The sequence below is a fragment of the Crocuta crocuta genome, unplaced genomic scaffold (genome assembly GCF_008692635.1).
Source record: "Crocuta crocuta isolate KB4526 unplaced genomic scaffold, BGI_CrCroc_1.0 scaffold45, whole genome shotgun sequence".
Lineage (NCBI taxonomy): Eukaryota > Metazoa > Chordata > Mammalia > Carnivora > Hyaenidae > Crocuta > Crocuta crocuta.
In genome coordinates, this window is record NW_027530544.1 from 56530 (window position 1) to 79341 (window position 22812).

A 22812-nucleotide genomic window follows, 5' to 3' on the forward strand; every position below is an offset into this window, starting at 1 on the left:
TCCTGCATCCTTGTCAACATCTATTGTGTCCTGAGTTGTTGAGTTTAGCCATTCTGACAGGTGTGAGGTGGTATCTCATTGTGGTTTTGATTTGTATTTTCCTGATGATGAGTAATATTGAGCATCTTTTCATGAGTCTGTTAGCCATCTGTATGTCTTCTTTGGAAAGTATCTATTCATGCCTCTGCCCATTTCTTCTCTGAATTGTTTTTTGGTGTTAGGTTTAATAAATTTTATATAGATTTTGGGTACTAACATCTGATATTTCATTTGCAAATATCTTCTCCCATTCCATCGGTTGCCTTTTAGTTTTATTGATTGTTTACTTCACCATGCAGAAGTTTTTATCTTGGTGAGGTCATTTTTTGCTTTTATTTCCCTAGACTCCAGAGACATGTTTAGTAAGAAGTTGCTGTAGCCAAGGTCAAAGAGATTACTACTTGTTTTCTCCTCTAGGATTTTGATGGTTTCCTGTCTTACATTTAGGTCTTTCATCCATTTTGAATTTATTTTTGTGTATGGTATAAGAAAGTAGCCCAAGCTTCATTCTTCTGCATGTCTCTGTCCAGATTTCTCAGCACCATTTGCTGAAGAGACTGTCTATCTTTCACTGGATATTCTTTTCTGCTTTGTTGAAGATTAATTGGCCATATATTTGTGGGTCCAGCTCTGCATACTCTATTCTATTCCATTGATCTATGTGTCTGTTTCTGTGCCAGTACAACACAGTCTTGAGGATTATAGCTTTGTAATACAACTTGAAGTCTGGAATTATGATGCCTTGAGCTTTGGTTTTCTTTTTCAAGCCTTACTTTGGCTATTTGGGATCTTCTCATACAAATTTCAGTATTGTTTGTTCTAGCTGTGGGAAGAATGCTGGTGTTATTTTGATAGGGATTGCACTGAATGTGTAGATTGTTTTGAGTAGTATTGACATTTTAACAATATTTGTTCTTCTAATCCATGAACATAGAACGTTTTTCCATTTCTTTGGGTCTTGTTCAATTTCTTTTATAAGCTTTCTATAGTTTTCAGCATACAGATTGGTGAGGTTTATTCCTAGGTATCTTATGGTTTTTGGTGCGATTGTAAATGGTATCTATTCCTTGATTTCTTTTTCTGCTGCTTCATTATTGGTGTATAGAAATACAACTGATTTCTGTCCATTGATTTTATATCCTGCAACTTTCCTGAATTCACTTATCAGTTCTTGCACTTTTTGATGGACTCTTTCAGGTTTTCCACATAGAATATCATTGGCAAAGAGTGAAAGTTTGACTTCTTTGCCAATTTTTATGCCTTTTGTTTATTTTTGTTATCTGACTTCTGAGGCTAGGACTTCTGGTACTTGTTGAACAACAGTGGTGAGAGTGGACATCCCTGTCATGTTCCTGACCTTAGGGTGAAAGCCCTAAGATTTTCCGTTTTGAGGGTGATATTACCTTAGGCCTTTCATATATGGCTTTTATGATGTTGAGTTATGTTCCTTCTATCCCGACTTTCTTGAGGGTTTTTATCAAAAAAGGATGCTGTATTTTGTCAAATGCTTTTTCTGTGTCTATTGAAAGGATCATATAGTTCTAATCCTTTCTTTTATTAATGTAGTGTATCACATTGATTGATTTGCAAATATTGAACCATACCTGCAGCCCAGGAATAAATCCCACTTGATTGTGGTGAATAATTCTTTTAGTGTACCGTTGAATTCAATTTGCTAATATCTTGTTGAGAATTTTTGCATCCAGGTTCATTAGGGATACTGGCCTGTAATTCTCTTTTTTTGTGGGGTCTTTGTCTGGTTTTAGAATCAAGGTAATGCTGGCTTTGTAGGATGAGTTTGTAAGCTTACCTACCATTTTTATTTTTTGGAACAGTTTGAGAAGCAGAGGTATTAACTCTTTAAATATCTAATAGAATTCCTCTGGGAAGTCATCTGGCCCAGGACTCAGAGTCAGTCTTGCCCCAATAAATCAACAGTTGCCAGGCAAGGAGGGTCAGGGTTTGGTGTAAGCAGGTCTCCCTTCTACTGGGGGCTGTTGTGTCGCTCTCTGAAGTCCCGCTGTGTTGGTGTTGGGCAGGGAAAATAGTGGTATCCCAATATCCCACTACTGGACCAACCTCCACTGTTCTGGCATCCCTTATAGAATAGCAAGGGCAGTAAGCTTGCTCTGCACCACAACCTCCTGCACCTTCTCCTTGGCGCATGGCTGGGATTCAAAACCCAACATCTTAAAGGACCTGGCCTGGCATGGGTCCACTTCCCTCCTCCAGAGTAATGCCTCTCCACCCTGCTGATTAAAGGCCTTTGGCTGGCACCTGAGGGTCTTTTGTTCTTGAAGAGGCAATAAACCCTCTTCCAAAAGTACTCCAGGACAGGGATTGTTCTCTTTCAGTGCACCTGGAGACACCTACACCATGCTATGTACACCATGGCCAGCTCCCTCCTCCCTAGGAACGTGCATCCCTCCACTCTGGAGAAAGTCACACACTTGCAAGACCTCAGAGATTGAGCTCCAAAAGCTGTTTGCAAGGGAGAGCTAGGACACTCTGTGCTTCTCACTCCCCAGTCTATGGTCCAGAGAGGTTTTCCTCTTGTGCTAACTTGATGCCACACTTTTTCAACCCCTCTCACTTTCTTTCCCTTTTGTCTCTCAACAGAAGGAGTTCCCTCCCCTCTGCAGCTCTGCTGTTTTTCTCTCCCCCAATTCATACCCATGCACCTGCACCCTGCCAAGCTGTCTCCCTCCAACTGTGAAGATCCTTATGACACTCCACAAATCTATTTCCTGGGTGTTCCAAGTAACCTAACCTGACCTGACCTATGTTTGAGACACAGGGAAAGCCCAGGGTCTCTCTACTTCTCTGCCATCATAACTCCTCCTGAGAAAGAATATTTTTTAATTTTTTTCTTCAAGTTTTTATTTGAATTCCAGTTAACATACAGTGTAACATTAGTTTCAGATGTAGAATCTAGTGATTCATCACTTAGAGACAACACCCAGTATTCACTCATCACAAGTGCCCTCCTTAATACCCATCACCCTTTTAACCCAACCCCTCCCCATCTCTCCTTCCATAACCCTCTGTTTGTTCTCTTTAGTTAAGAGTTCATTTTCTGGTTTGTCTCTCTTTCCCACCCCCCAAGTTCATCTGTTTTGTTTCTTAAATTACACATATGAATGAAATCATATGGTATTTGTCTTTCTCTGACTGACTTATTTCATTTAGCATAATACACTCTTGCTCCATCCATGTTATTGAAAATGGCAAGATTTCATTCTTTCAATGGCTGAGTGATACTCCATTATATATATGTACATACCGTCTCTTCTTTTTTTCTTAAATTTTTAAATGTTTATTTATTTTTGAAAGAGAGAGTCAGAGCATGATCCAGGGAGGGGCAGAGAGAGAGGGAGACACAAACTGAAGCAGACTCCAGGCTCTGAGCTGTTAGCACAGAGCCCAACGTGGGGCTCGAACTCATGAACCACAAGATCTTGACTTCAGCCAAAGTTAGATGCTTAACTGACTTAGCCACCCAGGCACCCTATCCATACCACCTCCTCTCTTCCATTCATCATTCAGAGGACTGGACATTTGGACTCTTTCCGTAATTTGGCTATTGTCAACAATGCTGCTTTAAACATCAGGGAATATGTATCCCTTCCAATTAGTATTTTTGTATCCTTTGAATAAATACCTAATAGTGCAATTGCTGAATAGTAGAGTAGGTCTTTTTTTAAAATATTTTATTTCTGAGGGAGAGAGAGAGACAGACAGACAGCATGAGCTGGGGAGGGTCAGAGAGAGAGGGAGATACAGAATCTGAAACAGCCTCCAGGCCCTGAGCGAGCTGTCAGCACAGAGCCCGATGTGGGACTCGAACTCACGAACTGTGAGATCATGACCTGAGCTGAAGTTGGACGCTTAACAGACTGAGCCACCCAGGCTCCCCATGAATAGTAGAGTAGTTCTCTTTTTAACTTTTTGGGGTACCTCCATTCTGCTGTCCAGAGAGGCTGCACCAGTTTGTATTCTCACAGTGGAAGAGAGTTCACATTTCTTCACATCCTTTCCATCTGTTTCCTGTGTTGTTAATTTTAGTCATTTGACAGGTGTGAGATGATATCTCATTGTAGTTTTGATTTGTATTTTCCTCATAATGAGTGATGTTGAGCCATCTTTTCATATGTCTGTTAGCCATCTCGATGTCTTCTTGGGAAAAATATCTATTCATGTCTCCTGCCCAGTTTTTAACTGTATTATTTATTTTTTGGTTGTTGAGTTTGATAAATTTTTTATAGATTTTGGGTATTAACCCTTTATCAGATAGATCATTTGCAAATAGGTTCTCCCATTCCAAATGTTGTCTTCCAGTTTAGTTGAACGTTTTCTTCACTGAGTAGAAGCTTTTTATCTTGATGAAGTCTCAGTAATTTATTTTTGTTTTTGTTTCCCTTGCCTCAGGAGACATATCTAGTAAGAGGTTGCTGTGGCTGATATCAAAGGGGTTACTACCTGTGTTCTCTAGGATTTTGATGGTTTCCTGTTTCACAGGCTAAACAACCAGTGTCCTGATTAGTGGCCTTTAGCAGGTGTCTCTGCACCTATGCTAAGGGGTGGGAGGAAGAAATGGGGCTGGCTGCTTCTTTTACCCCCAAAGAGGCAATACCACCTTTCACAAATGTGCTCCACAGGGAAGGAACAGGCTCTCCCTGTGCTCCTTAGGTGATCCTCACATCATGCAATCTGCCCTGGAGTTCTTTGCCTTCTTTTGCTCCAGGAATAGGGCAGCATCCTCAGGTCTCTATCCCAGCCAGGCCCATAGACCTCTAAAACTCCAGTCTTTCAGCCCCCTGGTTACAAAATCTCACAAAATTCAGCCCCATTCATCTTCAAGCCAATGGCTTTGGGAAAGTGTTCTCCTCCTACTTATTCCTGTGCACTCCACTCTCTCTTGGCTTTCTCTGCAACCAGGACTCCTTCCTTTCCACAGCACCCATGTTCCATTTCTCCCCCAAACCTGGTCTCTGTACTTCCTACCTTCCTCAAAAGTGGCCTATTCTCTCCCTCTAGCTGTGCAGTTTGTTCTATCAGTTCTCAGGCCAATTTCTTGAGTATTCAGAATGATTTGATAGTTATCTAGCTCTGTTTGAGTGATGAGACAAGCCTGGGGTCCTCCTATACTGCCATCTTAGCTCCTCAAGAAACAAAGAAGATCTCAAACAAACACCCTACCTTTATACCTCAAAGAACTAGAAAAAGGACAAATGAAACACAAAATTGGTGGAAGGAAATTAAGATCAGGGCAGAAATAAATGAAATAGAGACTAACAACACACACACACACACACACACACACACACACACAAGATCAAGGAAACTAAGAGCTGGTTGTTTTGAAAAGATAAACAAAATAGACAAAGCTTTAGCTAGATTCACCAAGACTGAAAATCACGAGTGAAAGAAGAGACATTATAACTGATGCCACAGAAACACAAAGGATCATAAAAGACTACTATTTACAATTATATGGCAAAAGATGGGTGAATCTAGAAGTAGATAAATTCCTGCAAAAATACAACCTACCAAAACAATCATGAAGAACTAGAAAATATAAACAGACCAATTACTAGCAAGGAGACTGAGTCACTAACTAAAAACTTCCCAACAAACAAGTCTTGGACCAGATGGCTTCACTGCTGAGTTCTACTGAACAATTAAAGAATCCTTCTCAAATTCTTCCAAAAAAAATCAGGGTAGGGAAAACTTCCTAACTCATTTTTCAAGGACACTATAAGAAAAGAAAATTATAGGCCAACATTTCTGCTGAACATAGATGTAAAACTCCTCAATAAAATATTAGCAGGCTAAATTCAATAGTACATTAAAAGGATCTTATGATCAAGTGGTAAATATTCAAGTCAATATAATTCATCATATTAATCAAATGAAAAATAAAAATCTATCTTCTCAATAGATGAAGGAAAAGTATTTGACAAAACTTGCTATCTGTTCATAACAAAAATTACAACCAAGTGGGAATAGAAGGAATGTGCCTCACATAATAAAAATCATATGTGACAAGGCCACAGCTAACATCATATTCAATGGTGAAAAAGTGAAAGCTTTTACTCCAAGATCAGAAATAAGACAAGAATGCCCACTGTCACGACTTTTACTCAACATAGTACTGGAAATACTATCCAGGGCAAGAAAAATAAGTAAAAGACATCCAAAACAGGAGAAGTAAAATTCTATTTGCAGAATATATATACATGTATACACACACACATATATACATATATACACATATATATATACACACATAAGGACTCACCAAAATTTTTTTAAACTAATAAATTCAGCTAAGTTACAGAATAGAAAATCAATATATATAGCTCAGTTGCATTTCTATACACTAACAACAAACTATTAGAGAAATTAAGAAAATCGTATTTACAGTTGTATAAAAAAATAAAATACTTAGGAATAAATTTAACCAAGGAGGTAAAAGATCTGTGTACTAAAAACTATAAGACATTAAGAATTAAAGACACAAATAAATGGAAAGATATTTCAGTCTCATGGGTTGGAAGAAGTAATATTGTTAAAATACCCATAATGCCAAAAGCAATTTACAGATTCAGTGCAATTCCCATTAAAATTCCAACGATAATCTTCACCAAAATAGAATCATCCTAAAATTTGCATGGAACCACAAACGATTCTAAATACCCAAAGCAATCTTGAGAAGGAAGAACAAAGAGGCATCTCACTTTCTGATTTCAAAGTATATTACAAAGCTATAGCAATCAAAACAGTTTGGTATCGACATAAAAATAGACACAAATCAATGAAACAGAATAGAAAGCCCAGAAATAAACCTATATATATATAATATATATAGAGAGAGCCCAGAAATAAAGCTATATATATATATAATATATAGTAATATATAATACATATATACATACATAGAGGAGTGTCAATTAATTTACAGCAAAGGACAGAAATAAACANATAATAATATATAATACATATATACATACATGGAGGATGTCAATTAATTTACAGCAAAGGAGCCAAGAATATACAATAGGGAAAGGATCATCTCTTCAATAACTGATGCTAGTAAAACTGTACAGCCACATGCAAAAGAATGAAACCAACCACTATCTTACACCATATACAAAAATCAACTCAAAATAGATTAAAGACTTGAACATAGACTTTTAAGAATACAGCTCCTAGAAGAAAACAGACATTGTTTTCAAGACAGCTCCTTGACATTTGCTTTGGCATTTGGTGGGGGAGGGGTGGATTTGAAACAGAAAGCAAAGAAAATATATGCAAAAATAAGCAAAAATGTGATGTAGTGGGACAACATCAAAATGAAAACCTTCTGTATAGTAAAGGAAACCATCGACAAAATGAAAAGGCAATCTACTGAATGGGAGCAAGTATTTGTAAAGTATATATCTGATAAGAGATTAATATCCAAAATATATAAAGGCTTCATATAATTTAATAGCAAAAAAAAAAAGCTCAGATTAAAGAATGGGCAGAGGGGGATGCCTGCCTGGCTCAGTCAGTAGTGCATGTAACTTTTTTTTTTCTCTTTTTTTTGACTATTTTTTTAATTTTTATTTATTTCTTTATTTCTTTATTATTTCTTTATATATATATTTTTTTACAAATAGTTTATTGTCGAGTTGGTTTCCATATATCACCCGGTGCTCATCCCCAAAAGTGCCCTCCTCCATGCCCATCTCCCCACTCCCCCACACACACCCATGAGTCTTCAGTTTGTTCTCAGCATTCAAGAGTCTCTCAGGGTTTGGCTCTCTCCCTTNCTAGTTTTCATCATACAGTTCTCTTGTATCCTTGGATAGGTTTATTCCTAGGTATTTTATGGTTTTTTTGTGCAATTGTGAATGGGATGTTTCTTGATTTCTCTTTCTTTTGCTTCATTATTAGTGTATAAAAATGCAACCGATTTCTATATGTTGATTTTGTACCTTGCAACTTTGCTGAATTCTTGGATCAGTTCTAGTAGGCTTCTGGAGGAGTCTGCCGGGTTTTCTATGTAGAGTATCATGTCGTCTGCAAAAAGTGATAGTTTGACTTCCTCTTTGCCAATTCTGATGCCTTTGCTTTCCTTTTGTTGTCTGATGGCTGATGCTAGGACTCCAGAACTATGTTAAACAGCAGTGGTGAGAGTGGAATCCTTGTCGTGTTCCTGATCTCAGGGGGAAAGCTCTCAGTTTTTCCCCGTTGAGGATGATGTTAGCTGAAGGCTTCTCATAAATGGCTTTTATGATGTTTAAGTAGGTTCCTTCTATACCGACTTTCTCTAGAGTCTTTATTAAGAAGGATGCTGTATTTTGTCAAATGCTTTTTCTGCATCTATTGACAGGATCATATGTTTTTTATCTTTTCTTTTGTTGATGTGATGTCTCACATTGATTGATTTGCGAATGTTGAACCAGCCCAGTAACCCAGGAATGAACCCCACTTGATCTTGGTGTGTGATTCTTTTTATGTGTGCTGGATTCGATTTGCAAGTATCTTGTTGAGGATTTTTGCATCCGTATTCATCAAGGATATTGGCCTGTAGTTCTCTTTTTTTGCTGGATCTCTGTCTGGCTTGGGAATCAGAGTGATGCTGGCTTCATAAAATGAGTCCGGGAGTTTTCCTTCGATTTCTATTTTTTGGAATAGCTTGAGAAGAATTGGGATTAATTCTGTTTTAAATGTCTGGTAGAATTCCCCAGGGAAACCATCAGGTCCAGGGCTCTTATTTGTTGGGAGATTTTTGATAACTGATTCGATTTCTTCACTCGTTATGGGTCTGTTCAGGTTTTCTATTTCTTCCCGTGTGAATTTTGGTAGTGAGTGTGTGTTTAGGAATTTGTCTCATTTCTTCTAAGTTGTCCTTTTGTTGGTATATAATTTTTCATAGGATTCCCTGATAATTGCTTGTATTTCTGAGGGGTTGGTTGTAATAAGTCCATTTTCATTCATAATTTTGTCTATTTGGGTGCTCTCTCTTTTCTTTTTGATAAGTCTGGCTAGAGGTTTGTCAATTTTGTTTACTTTTTCAAAAAACCAACTCTTGGTTTCATTGATCTGTTCAATTGTTTCTTTGGTCTCTATGTTGTTTATTTCTGCTCTAATTTTTACTATTTCTCTTCTTCTACTGGGTTTAGGCGTTCTTGTTGCTCTGCCTCTAGTTCCTTTAGGTGAGCTGTTAGATTTTGGACTTGTACTTTTTCTAATCTCTTGAAATAGGCCTGGAGAGCAATGTACTTTCCTCTTAGGACTGCTTTGCTGCATCCCATAGATTTTGGGTTGTTCTGTTTTCATTTTCATTTGTTACCATATATTTTTTACTTTCATCTCTAATTGCCTGATTGGCCCATTCATTCTTTAGTGGGTGTTCTTTAACCTCCATGTTTTTGGAGGTTTTCCAGACTTCTTCCTGTGATTGACTTCAAGTTTCAAAGCATTATGATNCTTTGTATGTTAGGGCCCTTTTCTCCCTAGATGCTTTCAGAATTCTCTCTTTGTCCTTGTATTTGCCATTTTTACTATGATATGCCGTGCAGAAGATCGATTCAAGTTACATCTAAGGGGAGTCCTCTGAGCCTCTTGTTATTTCAACATTAACTTCCCTCCCCAGGTCAGGGAAGTTCTCTGCTATAATTTATTTCCAGGACCTCCCAGGAACCTCCGGCCGAGCTGTAACTCTTTTTTTTTTAACTGTTTATTTATTTTTGAGAGAGACAGACAAACAGAGCATGAGAAAGGGAGAGGCAGAGAGAGAGACACAAACACACAGAATTCGAAGCAGGCTCCTGGCTCTGATCTGTCATCCCAGTACCTGTTGTGGGGCTTGAAGCAACAGACTGTGGATGCTCAACCAACTCTTGGTTGAGCCACCCAGGCACCCCTGCAACTCTTGGTGTAGGGCTTGTGAGTCCAAGTCCAATGGTGGATATAGAGCCTACTTTAAAAAAAAATAGGCAGAGGAACTGATTAGACACTTTTCCAAAGACAACATATAAATGGCCAACAGCTACATGAAAAGGTGCTTAATGTCACTAATCATAAGAGAAATGTAAATCAAAACCACAATGAGGTATTACCTCATACCTGCTATGGTGGGTATCATAAAAAAGAATTAACAAGTGTTGTAAGAGTGTGGAGAAAAGGGAGCCCTGCATATTGTTGGTAGGAATGTAAATTGGTGCAGGTGCTAGGGAAAACAGTATGGAGGTGTGTAGTCACATTCCTGAAGACTTTAAGCCAGTGGTGGGTGAGAACCCAACAAAACCAAAGGAATGATCCAGAGACAGTGATTGAGACCTAAGTTTAGTGGGGGCACTTACATACAGGGAGCCCAACTGAACAAGCATCTGCTACTGGAAACCAAACAGAGCAAACTTTTATAGTGTAGCATTTATCCTAGCAATTCTCTGTAGCTTTGCCTCTCCTTGCAGAGCAAATGTTCCAAGGGGATCAGAGCCCACCACCTGGACATTTGCATGATCAAGGTGATACTCCAAGTTGGCCAACCCCTGAGCCCCTGACCTGGAATGCTAAACAATATGTTTTTACATATCTGCTTATGGGAAATAACAGAGAGAAGACAGGATCTATACATTCTCAGGATCTTAATTCTCAAGATAAAGATTAACAAGGGCATTAAGGTATGCTTGCATAAACCAATCCTGGCCCTTAACACACAGAAGGTTCCTCAAAAATTAAAAATAGAACCACTATATAATCCAACAATCTCACTTCTGGGTATATATCCAAAGGCAAAAAAACACGGGGTATTGAAGAGCTGCCTGCACTCCTATGTTCATTTCAGCATTATTCACAATAGCTAAGAGAGGGAAACAACCTAAGGGCCTGTAAATTCATGAATGGATAAAGAAGATGTGGTATGTATACACAATGGAATATTATTGAGCCATGAGAAAGACGGAAATCCTGCCATTTGCAACAACATGGATGGACCTTGAGGGTATTATGTGAAGTGAAATAGGCCAGGCAAAGGCAAATACTGCATGGTATTTATACTTATATGTTGAATATTTTTTAAAAACATTATAGAAACAGAGTAAAAAAGTGGTAACCAGTAGCTGAAGGTAGGGAAAATAGGGAAGGATTTGTAAAAGGGTACAAACTTTCAACTATAAGATGAGTAAGTTCTGAGAATGTAATGTAAAACATGATGACTACTGTTGACGACACAGTAATGTATAATGGAAATGTGCTAAGAGAGAACTTAAATGTTCTCACAAGTAAATGAATAAAGTGATGGGTGTGTTAATAAACTTTCCCAGTTTGTACATATATCAAATCATTATCATGTATACGTTATTATTTTTTATGTTTATTTTTGAGAGAGAGAGAGACAGTATGAGTGGGAGAGGGGCCGAGAGAGGGGGAGACAAAGAATCCAAACCAGGCTCTAGTCTCTTGAGCTGTCAGCACAGAGCCCGACATGGAGCTCAAACTCATGAACTGTGAGATCATGACCTTAGCCAAAGTCTTATGCTTAACCAACTAAGCCACCCAGGCACACCTTGATGTATACTTTAAATGTTACAATTTTATGTGACAATTTTAAGCTGAAATTTTAAGAACAGTTTTTTCAAGTTAAAACATTCTATTCATCACTGACAAAGCCTAAGGCAATGGTTTCACTAGAAATTCTTTTTTTTTTTTTAATATTTTATTTCTGAGAGAGAGAGAGAGAGACAGACAGACAGCATGAACAGGGGAGGGTCAGAGAGAGAGGGAGACACAGAATCTGAAACAGGCTCCAGGCTCTGAGCTGTCAACACAAAGCCCAATGCGAGGCTCGAACCCACGGACTGTGAGATCATGACCTGAGCTGAAGTCGGACGCTCAACCGACTGAGCCACCCAGGCGCTCCAAGAAATTCTTCTCTCTAAACTGTAAAGTTAGTTTTAAAGATCCACTTAAATGAATAAATTATAAGTTAAACTCGGAAAAACAAATGGTTAATTATTGATAAATAAAGAGAAAGAAGCTCTTTGAAATATTGGATTTCAGTGACTAACAATTAAACTCAAGGCATATAAACCTGTGTTCATTCAAAGCATTTTTAGCTTTGACAACAAAAACATAGTTATGAAAATTTTGCTATAGAAAACTCAAATTAAAACTGGAGATAAAAATTAAGCTCATCAAGGGAAAGACTAGGATTCAATCCATCCAAGTTTTCAGCTTAAAAATCTTCAGAAAAAATATCATAAAAATAAGAGCTTAAAAACCTCAAAAAATGTCAGCAAAAAAGTAGAGAATGTTGATAATCACAAAACATTAAAATAAAGACAAATTAAAAGCTACATAAACCTAGTTTTGGTGATTATGATGACAGAGATGTCCTGCTGAACCAGGCCAACATTAGCATAGCTCCTAGCATCTAGCTCCAGAAGCATCAATGCTGAGCCACTGACAGTGGTTTTTTACTAAAACATTAATTCCAGTGTAGTTGGGCATTGTTTGGGCTGCAAGCTTCTGAGTACACCTCACAGTTTATCTCTGAGATTTCAAACTTCCCAATATCCTTTAATAAATTCCTTTCCTGCTAAAACAAATTAATCCAGCAAACCAACATTAAGTCAATTAAGAAACCAACTTGTCCTCCAACCAAGGCATCATGTCTGAGGAAGGAGCAACTTTTTCTAACATATGTACAGCTTATTTTTGCAATTTATACACACAAAATTGTCATTTTTTAATTCATTCTAAGTCCTTGTTAGTGCCAAATGATGCTCTCAGTGCTTTTGCTGTTTATAAGACTACATTTGATAGTGCAGGAGGGGTAGAGCTCTTGACTTCAGCTTTCCTGTGGCTATAATCAAGGGATATTTCTGCCTTTCCATCTGGAAGACCTGGAATTTCTGAAATCTGTGTTAATATGGAAGAGGACTGGTCCCCAAAAGCTTGGATCTCAATACGCATTACACAGGCCACTCCCAAACCCTACTATGTTTGTCTTCAAAATTACTACCCCTTATTAAAAATTTTAAGTGGCCCTGTGACCCAGCTTTTAAGTCTATAGACAGTAAGTGAGAAAATCTGGATCCAAATTCTGCCTCCGTGAATACTATTTATATATTATTAATTTTCCAAACCCTTTTTCTGAGCTTCAGTTTCCTCAGCTGAAAAATCAGGATAATAAAGGATCTACCCTGTAGGGCTGTTGTTAACAGTAAATGGGTAATGTTAGGGCACTTGGGTGGCTCAGTCAGTTAAGCAGTCAACTCTTGATTTCTGCTCAGGTCATTATCTCAGTTACTAGGCATTGGAGCCTGCTTAAGATTCTCTCTCTTCCCATTTTCACTGCCCCCACCTCAAACAAACAAATAAAAAAATTAAATGGGTAATGTGTATAAAGTGTCTGGCATTTAAATATTTGATAAATGTTAACTCTCCTTTTTGAAAATAGAAAAAAAACACTAATGCATATAAATGGTAAGGCCTAATTGTCATCCTTGTACTAGCTCAAGGATATCCAGGAAATGGACACTTTCCAAATTTTATAATACAGAAAGGCTATAATGGAGTGAACACTTAGTACCACATGGACATGAAACACGATTCTTCTCCATTTAACTCTATTATTTTTGAATGTCCAAAGCACATTTTAAAATGCATTCTGAATATTGCAGAACTATGAGATGATGTTTCAAATATTATATATTAGCATTAAAAAAAAAAGACCTAGTTTAGTGCTATTACTCCAAGTCTTTAAACTCTATCACAACAAAACTAAGCCTATGAGTTCTAAATAAATAGTACTATTTGTCTGGAACAAGAGTAATAATAATAATTTTTGTTCAGAATTTACCTTATACTAAGAAGTGTTCTGGCATGTGATATGAACTATCGCAAAATGTCCATGAAGAAGATAATATTATCAACTTACAGAAAAGGAAATTAAAGTATGGAAGACTTCAGTAATTTGTATAACTTGTAAATGGTAGAATTGGGAATTGAGCCCAGGCAGGATTAAGGATCATTTTTCTTAAGTACCATTCTCAACTGCACAGTAAGAAACTTCCATTCTATATTTTAAACTCCAAGCACTGAGCTGCTTCCAAAACTTATATAAATAGGTATATATTTAAACTTATATGCAAAAGAAATTTGACTAACCTATTTTGTGCCATTAAATGATAAAATATTTAATGGAGACAATAAATTTTAAACTATGTTAACTAGTCAAATATTAAAACTGAACTTATGTTTAATAAAAATCTTACGAGATTTTTGGCTAACTTCTAAAAATGTGACTAAATCTTAAAATAGGGAGGACTTAGCCTCTGTGTATGGTTTGAAAAAAAGGAATTTTCACTCTTCGTTTATTAATCTACACATTTGGATTCCTTTATTTGAAGATTTAATTACGGTATTTACGCTTCCTTCTTCCTCCTGGTTCAGATCATGTAAATGGACACTGCACAAGTCCAACCTCTCAGAGTTGCAGTTCTGGAAAGCGTCTGTCTAGTGCTGATGTTTCAAAAGTAAATCGCTGGGGTCCTGGAAGACCACCATTTCGGAAAGCACAATCAGCTGCTTGCATGGAAATTTCTTTACCAGTCACAACAGAAGGTAAGTTAAACATACAAATTTTTGTGGATTTAATTAAAAATTGATATACCATTATAATGGGAGCTAGAGGACAGGGGATGTAGGTTACATGTAAAAGATAATTAAAAACTATAGTCAGCTCTCAGCAATGAATAACTGAGAGACTGGTCAAGCTGTGGCTATAACTACAAATCTATTCCTCGCTACACCTTCTTCTTCATCTCTAAAACCAGCATGGTTCTGCTTATTGGTAGACACCTTCTCTTGTACAAAGGGAGACCTAGGTTTTAATTTCTTCTCTACACCCCCAGCAACCGAGTTCCCTTCCATCTCAATGGTGAGATTTTAGTGTCTCTATCTGTAGTTATTTAATGTCTTGCAACCCTAATTTCCTCAGCTGTCAAGTGAGTGTGACAGGAAAAAGGCAAGATCTTAAGTTCTTAAGTTTGCTCTCTTCATCTTCATATGTTTTTAAAGGATTAATTCCTTTTTAGGGTAATGAGTGTTGAAACAGGGATTAAAGTATAAGAGCTAGAAGGCCAGAAAGTTTTAGAGAAGGAGGAAAAAAGGAATCTTGTAACTTAGTTGCTACTTTGTTCCTGACAACTTTGGGAAAAGATATGGAAAAAATAGTCTTGGGAAGATTTTCTGTAGTAATTTTCTATAAAGTAATTCCTCCATTTACCATCCCCCAACAAATTCGATAGTAATGACCTATATTATTATTCAAAAATTTAAATTAAAAATTTTTTTTCCTTAATATACCATACTAAATCTGGTTCATGGACATGAAGATAATGAATTTCTCTCTCTCATAGTTGTCTGTGAGTAACAACTTTGAATGTTGATGAATCATGAATGGAAAAACTATGAAAGCATATTAGCTAGGAATTATATAATAAAAGCAAAATGTAAGAGTTCTAGAAGTAGCACTATTAATCACTGGCTTGAGAATTGAGAATTTTGAGTTTCAGACATTTCTGCCTCCAATTTGTACTGGATTTTGGGAAATTGCTTAACTCTATATCTCAGTCTCTAAATTCTATTACAAATAATTCTCCCTCTCATCTCTAAATTCTATTACAAATAATTATTTTTATGAACCAGCTGAGGGATGGAAGGAGGGAAATAGGAATACTATATTTGTCTTTCTAGAAAAGGATAATTTAAGGAATTTATATTTAACTCTTTTTATAAAAATGAGTCATACTTATTTCTATCAAGAAAGGAAAGGAGTTTTTTCCAATTAGTTGGAAAAAAAAAAAAGAATATGAGGAACATGTACTCTAGAGCAATTATAAGAACAAAACCTTCCTGAGGTTCCTTTAACTGAGTATGACTTTATGCTTGTTGGAGTGTGCACATGTATGAGTGTTGATGAGCAGGAAAACTTGAAACTATCCTGCTTCCTTTAGGTGGGCTGAAGCCCCCTCAGAAAGATTACCATTAACAATGAGATAGCACTATCTACAGCTTCTTATTTGGTCCTAGGCAAAGCTACAACTGGATTTGGATTCAAGGTAGGTAGCCTGAAAGTAGTTCAGGGATATGACATTTGCTCTTTGGCCTTGGTAAATACTCCAGTTTTTACAACTATAGTTACTCCAAATACAGCAAAACCAAGAATTGTGTTAGTTAGGGAAGTGTATTCACCACAGAACATTTGTAACCTTTCAGGTAAGTAGCCATAATGTTGTCAGTAGGTGGGAATTGCCAAGAAATCATTAGGTATATTTTCAGCATTGAGATATAGAGGGGAAACGTAATTAAAATGGTACCAAAAATTCTTGTAACCTTTACTACTTAGACTAAATATTTTTTCCCAGATTAGGAAATTTCAACTAATAGGTGAGGTAATGTAGGGAGAAAAACATGGTGAACTGGAACTCTGGAGTCTCGAGTTCTGGTCCCAGCTCTGCCTAAGTTTATGATTTATACTTCTGGACTTCAGTCTCTTCATTATCAAAATAAGCTGGTAAATTGGACAAGCCAAGCGGTTTTCCAGATCAGTTAACAGGAACCAAATTCATAATTTTGGTGTTATGTATGAAGTCTGACTTTACTTGTTACGGAAATACACTAACTTAATATTTGGTTCTTCTAAATTTCCACAGAAAGCCGAGAGAATTCCTATAATCGTTCTAGAAGCTCAAGCATCTCCAGTATTGACAAAGATTCTAAAGAAGCAATTACAGCACTATACTTCATGGAGTCTTTTGCTCGGAAAAATGACTCTACGGTCTCCCCTTGTTTGTTTGTTGGAACTAGTCTGGGAATGGTGTTAATCATGTCCCTGAATCTGCCTTCAGCAGATGAACAAAGATTTACAGAACCAGTCATGGTATTTCCAAGTGGTAAGAGTTCTTATTTATTCCTTAATTGCTATTTTTCACATTTTTATATAAGATAATGTATAACATTAATTTGTACGATCAGATCATGGAAGAAAGATTGTAAATATTCTGTATATTGGAAACTATTGAGAATTTCATAAACCATATACTGTCCCAACATTTGTCACATAGCAACTTATCATTCCTTAGGATAAAATAGTATAATCACTGTTATGGTAGTAAACTGTAAAACTGCCCACCTAAACAATGGTTTGGGGAAAAGGTCTCTGGAAAGCAGTAAGGAAAACCTTAACACAAAAGTTAAAGTATTTAATGAATTGAACTATTTCTCCAAAGTTCTATGCCAGAGCAGAGCCTATGAGTGATTTTATATCATCCCTGAAGAACTCAGAACAATTAAGCTGGAAGCAATATGTAGCTTTCAAAAATGCTCGGTAACCTTCCCATCTTGTTTCAAAGGGATACTGCACAATGTCTTTCCTTTTAATCCTAGTGAATGAAGAATTTGACATAAGTTATGAATATTGTTGCTAAAGCAGATGTTGTATCCTCTTCCTACTTGAATTATCTTTTTTTCTTTTCAAAGACATGAGTGTGATTCCTCATGCAATTCCTTTGAATATTTAAAAATTTGTTCTTCTCAATAACTTTTGCTTCATATTTCCTATGTATGATAAGAAATGTTTTTCAGATAGTTTTTAAGTAAAAAAATAAAAAAGAATTTTATTAATATATAGGATAAGGAATTTTATTTTAAAAGAATACATATATATGATATGCCAGGTTAGAGAGGGTTTTGTTTTCTTTGTTAACTGGTGTGCTAAATTCTTGTAGATTCTTACTTAATGTGTTGTGCCCAAATCGTGAGTCCCAGAGACCTCCAAGGAGCCGGCACTGATGCAAATACAAAAGGGTCTTTATTACAAGCTCAAGCAGGGGCTCACCCGCCTACCGGTGTAGTGGCAGCAAAGTGAAGTGAAGAACAATAGCGAACAGGGTTTTTAAGGAGTAAGGGATGGGGGTGTTACAGTACGTATAGCATCATCACATAAGCACCAATTACAATTGTACAGCACCCATGGTAACAGTTTTGACCATTCAGTATCTGTGAGGTGTTCATTACTTTTGGTGGGACCCAATCATAACTTTTGAGAATCCTTTGAAAATGACCAATTATGAGGTGAGTTCAAAGGGCCCACGCTGGGTTCAGGCAAGCGGTGAGAAATTGGCTAGTTTGTATAAAATAATTGTTTGCAGTTCCCAGCCTTGACTCACACCATAGGAATGTTTTTTTGATTAGCTGATCTGAGGGCGGTCCGAGGATGGCTTTAGCCTTGAACAATCTGAGGCTTTTCCTGGAACTGGGACTGGGGCTACGTGCAGCCCGAGGTTGCTCTTAATGGAGGACTTAATTTTAGGCTCTTCAAATGTAGGTGGAAAAGTCAGCTCCCTACTGGTGTGGCAAATCTAGATAAATGTATTTGTGTGTATGCATGTGGGTTAAATAGCAGAAGTTGATCTTCTCACACTTCTGGAGATGAGAGGCCCAAGATTAAGGAGTCAACAGACTTGGTTTCTTCTGAGGTCTCTCTCCTTGGCTTGCAGATGGCCAACCATGCCATGTCTTCACATGGCTGTCCTTCAGTGCTCATGTACCGCTGGTGTCTCCCGGTGTGTCCTAACTTTTTCTTAGACAGAAACCAGTCAGTTTGGATTAGAGGCCACCCTGACAACTTCCTCTTAATCACCTCTTTAAAGGCTGTATGTCAAAGCAGTCACATTCTGAGGAAATGGGTTCTAGGCCTTCAACATAAGAATTCAGTAGAGACACAACTCAGCCAATCAAATGCATTGTATTTTAAAGTTAATCTGTTAGGATAACTGTATTTTAATTTTAAACCAATGTGAAGACATCTTTTACTACCTTCCTAATTTTAAGGAAATATGCACAGTTCTCATACCGGTTGAGTTAGAGCCAGATTAGTGAGGTCATAATGAATTGTTAAACATTAATTCAACCCACTATTTAACTCAATAAATTGTTATACATATTGGACACCTAACATGTGGCAGGCATTCCTCACAAGTTTAAAGGTGAAAATCTATCTCTTGTGTACACAAGTTTACAACCATAAGTGCAAGACAGTTTTCTAAGAGAGATTCTAACAAATGTGGTTTTCTATGTCACAAGCCTAGGAATAAACAGTCTCTGGGAGTGACTTAACAGATCTCTCAATATCATGGGAAAGTCTTTTACCATTCTTAGCAAATAGACATAGACTAAAAATGACAGCAAATTACAAAATAAGTATAGATTTAATTTAATAATGTGATATCTAGTTAGTAAGTACTTGCAAGGCTTTTCCTAATCTAGTTAAAATATATATAATGGGAACCTGTCTTCTCCAATTTTCTATGTCGTCATTCTGCTGTTCTTTCAAGACTTTAGTTAATATCAATACCAGCCCACCAAGTGTAACAAATGTACCACATTAATACAAGGTGTTAATAAAGGACAAAGGGGTCATATGGGAACTCTCTGTACTACCTGCTCAATTTTCTGTAAACCTAAACGTGCTCTTAAAAAAAGGTATTCTTTAAAAAACAGGTAGACAATAAAGAAAACTATGAAGCTGGGTTCTGATGTGTTTTATAAATAACCATGGAAAAGAGAGAAAGCCTGAGTAGAAGATCATAAGAGACTACTATGAACAATTATATGTGTATAAACTGGACAACCTAAAAGAAATGAATCCCTAGAAACATACAACCTACCAAGACTGAACCATGAAGAAATAAAACGCCTGAACAGATCTATAACTACTAAGGAGATTGAATCAGTAATCAAAAACCTCTCAACAAAGCCCACTTCTATTTTTTAAGAATTTCTTTCACTTTAATTTACTGTGGTTGTCTTGACAACAAATTCTATTCAATGATATGGAAATTTGAACTGTACTCAATCACTGAATTTTGGAGTGGAAAAGCACACAAAGGTTATCCATTCCCCTTAGTTATCCCTCTAGTCTGTATCAGAATCACTTGGAGGGTTTGTTACAACACAGATTATTGGTCCCCACCCCCCAGAGTTTCTAATTCAACAAATCGAGGGTGGGGTCTGAGGATTTGCATTTTTAACAAGCTTCCAGGTGATGCTGATTCTACAAATGCCACTTTACATATACTATGTTGGAAAAATCTACAATTCTTCACTCCTGTGCAGGGAAAAACCCAGTGCTTCCTCCTGTGTGCCTCTTTAATTTCACACTACTTCTTTTTTTTTTTTTTTTTTTTTTTTTTCTNCACACTACTTCCACACAACACTTTTGACACCACATGTGTAGAGGTTTTTCCCCATAATCAGCAGTTCTTTGCAACAGCAGCTGGGTGTCCCACAATTTAACTCAATTCTGACACTATCTGGAGATAACTGTCAGATCCCACAGGGTACAGGCTTATTTCCACAAAACTGCTCCCTGTCCTTCCTTCAGATGCCAATCACCAGTCTAGTTTGTCACCTGTGCTTCTGACACATTGGCTATAAATCTGAGGTTCCCACAACCCCCTCTTTGGGCTCAATTAATTTGCTAGAGTGGCTCACAGAAAACTGTGAAACAGGAAAACTGTTTACTTACCATTTATTATAAAAAGATACAGATGAACATGCTTCCATACCCTCTCCAGGAACGTCAGTCTCCCTGCACTTCCTCCTGTTCACAAACCCGGAAGCTTTTCAAAGCCCTTCCTTTTGGGTCTTTATGGAGGCTTCATTACTTAGGCATGATTGACTAAATCATTGGTCATTGGTGATTGAATTCAACCTCCAGCTCTCCTCCCCGGAGGTAGGGAAGGGATGGGACTAAAAGTACCAAACCTCTAAACACATTGCTGGTTCCTCTGGCAACCAGCCCCCAACTTGATCCAAAAGTCACCTCATTAACATAATAAAAGACACCTGTGTTTTTCTCCTCCTTGAGGAAATTCCAAAGGCTTTAGGAGCTCAGTGTCGGACACAGATTAAAGACCAAAATAAATGTTTATTATAAATCACAGTGTCACACATGCAAATTCAGCTTAATTACAATCCTGGTTAAATTTGTTTCTCCGTGCCCACTATTTCCAATTTTATTCTTCCATTCTCTCTTAGGTCCATTCTAAACAAGCTTTCTCCCATACCAGTCAATAAAAACCTCTATATGGTCACCACTGACCTCATAGCTAAGTCCAATGGTCAGTTTTCAAGCCATATCTTACTTACTATATCAGCAACGTATTACAGAGTTTACCATTGTCCCTACCTTAAAAACACTTCACTTGGATTCCAGAACAGTATATTTACCTACTTTTCTTCCTACCTTTCTAGCCATTCCTTCTTTTTACTCTGCTGGTTCCTCCTCATTTCACTGGACTTAAAACATCAGAATGCCCAAAAAACTGACTCAAAGCTTTTCTGTTTCTATTTATATTCAAGGCCAAAATGACTTTAAACCTGCCTTATGACTTTAAATGCTATTGATAATCTGATGGGTTGTATATTTTTATTTATAGTCTGGAATCATCTCCAAATTTCTGACATAGATATCCAGTTACTTGACATCCACTTGGATGTCTATGAATCATCTCAAACTTACCATGTCCAAAATCGAGTTCCTGGTTTCCTTTCCTTTCTCCGTATTCATTCCCACATCTGTTAATGACAATTCCAGACTTCCAGTTTCTCAGATCAGTAACATTAGAATCATCCTGGACCACTATGTTTCTTTCACACTCTAAATCTAATAGCAAATTCTGTTGGCTTGACTTTTATAGTATCCTCAGATTCTGATCATTGCTTACCACCTCTTGTTACCACCAGATTGGAAGAAACCTTTATCCATTCCTTGCCTTGATTTATTGTACAAACCTCTTAACTGTTTTCCCTTTGTTCAACTTTGATTCCCTTTGGAATATGCCCAACAGAAAGAGTGATCCTGTTAAATGAAAATTAGATTACATCACTCTATTCTGAGAATCTTCCTCATACCAAGTAAAATTCTGTCTTTACTGTGTTCTACAAGACCCTATAAAACCTGGATCCATCTCTGATCTCTCTAATCTCATCACCTCTGAGTCTGCCCTTTGCTGCTCTAGAAAGTCAAGATCTGTAAAGAGTTTGAGATTTCACTTTACTTGTAAGCTAATAGTTAGGTTGCCAGTTTTCTGAATGTTGATAGAAGATAAAAGACTCCTGGGTCAGATATAAGAGATAATCAGATATCTGACTAGTAGTCAGTATATCAGCATTTTGTGCTGGTTTCCTGAGTCCTGATTCCCACAATATGAAGCAAAGAAGCCTTTTCTTCTATATTAATTAGTCTGCTCAAAACGCCATAACAAAATACCACAGATGGGGTGGATTAAATAACAGAAATTTATTTTCTCACACTTCTGGAGACTGGAAGCCCCAAACCAGTGTCCTAGAAGTGTTGGTATCTGGTGAGAACTCTCTCTTGAGTTGCAGACAGCTGCCTGTTCACTGTGTTCTCATAGTGTTTATTCTATATCCAGAGAGTGAGCTCTGGTGTCTCTTGTTTTAAGGACACTAATTCCATCAGATCATGACCCCACCTTATGACCTTATTTAACCTTAGAGGCCCCATCTCCAAATACATCTACACAGGAGGGTAGGTCTTCAACATAAGAATTTGGGGGAAGGGAGAGGTAGAAACATTTAGTCCATAACACCTTCTACTCTATTAAAATTTAATCACACCTTTCCCCAAGAGTTCCTATCTCCTTTCCTGCTTTGTTTTTTCCTTAGTATTTCTTAGTGTCTAAT

The 22812-nt window shown here is 37.2% G+C and overlaps 1 protein-coding gene across 1 annotated transcript in view; it reads left to right on the forward strand.

The window, feature by feature from the left end:
- The window catches only part of LOC144234385 (syntaxin-binding protein 5-like), a gene marked incomplete at its 5' end in the record, with an annotated part of 90493 nt that overhangs the window by 53932 nt on the left and 13749 nt on the right, over window positions 1–22812 (forward strand). Inside the window, 2 exons of the mRNA XM_077767718.1 lie at window positions 14491–14661; window positions 16755–16994. Coding sequence (XP_077623844.1) covers window positions 14491–14661; window positions 16755–16994 — 411 coding nt within the window. The remainder of the gene's footprint in view (window positions 1–14490; window positions 14662–16754; window positions 16995–22812) is intronic.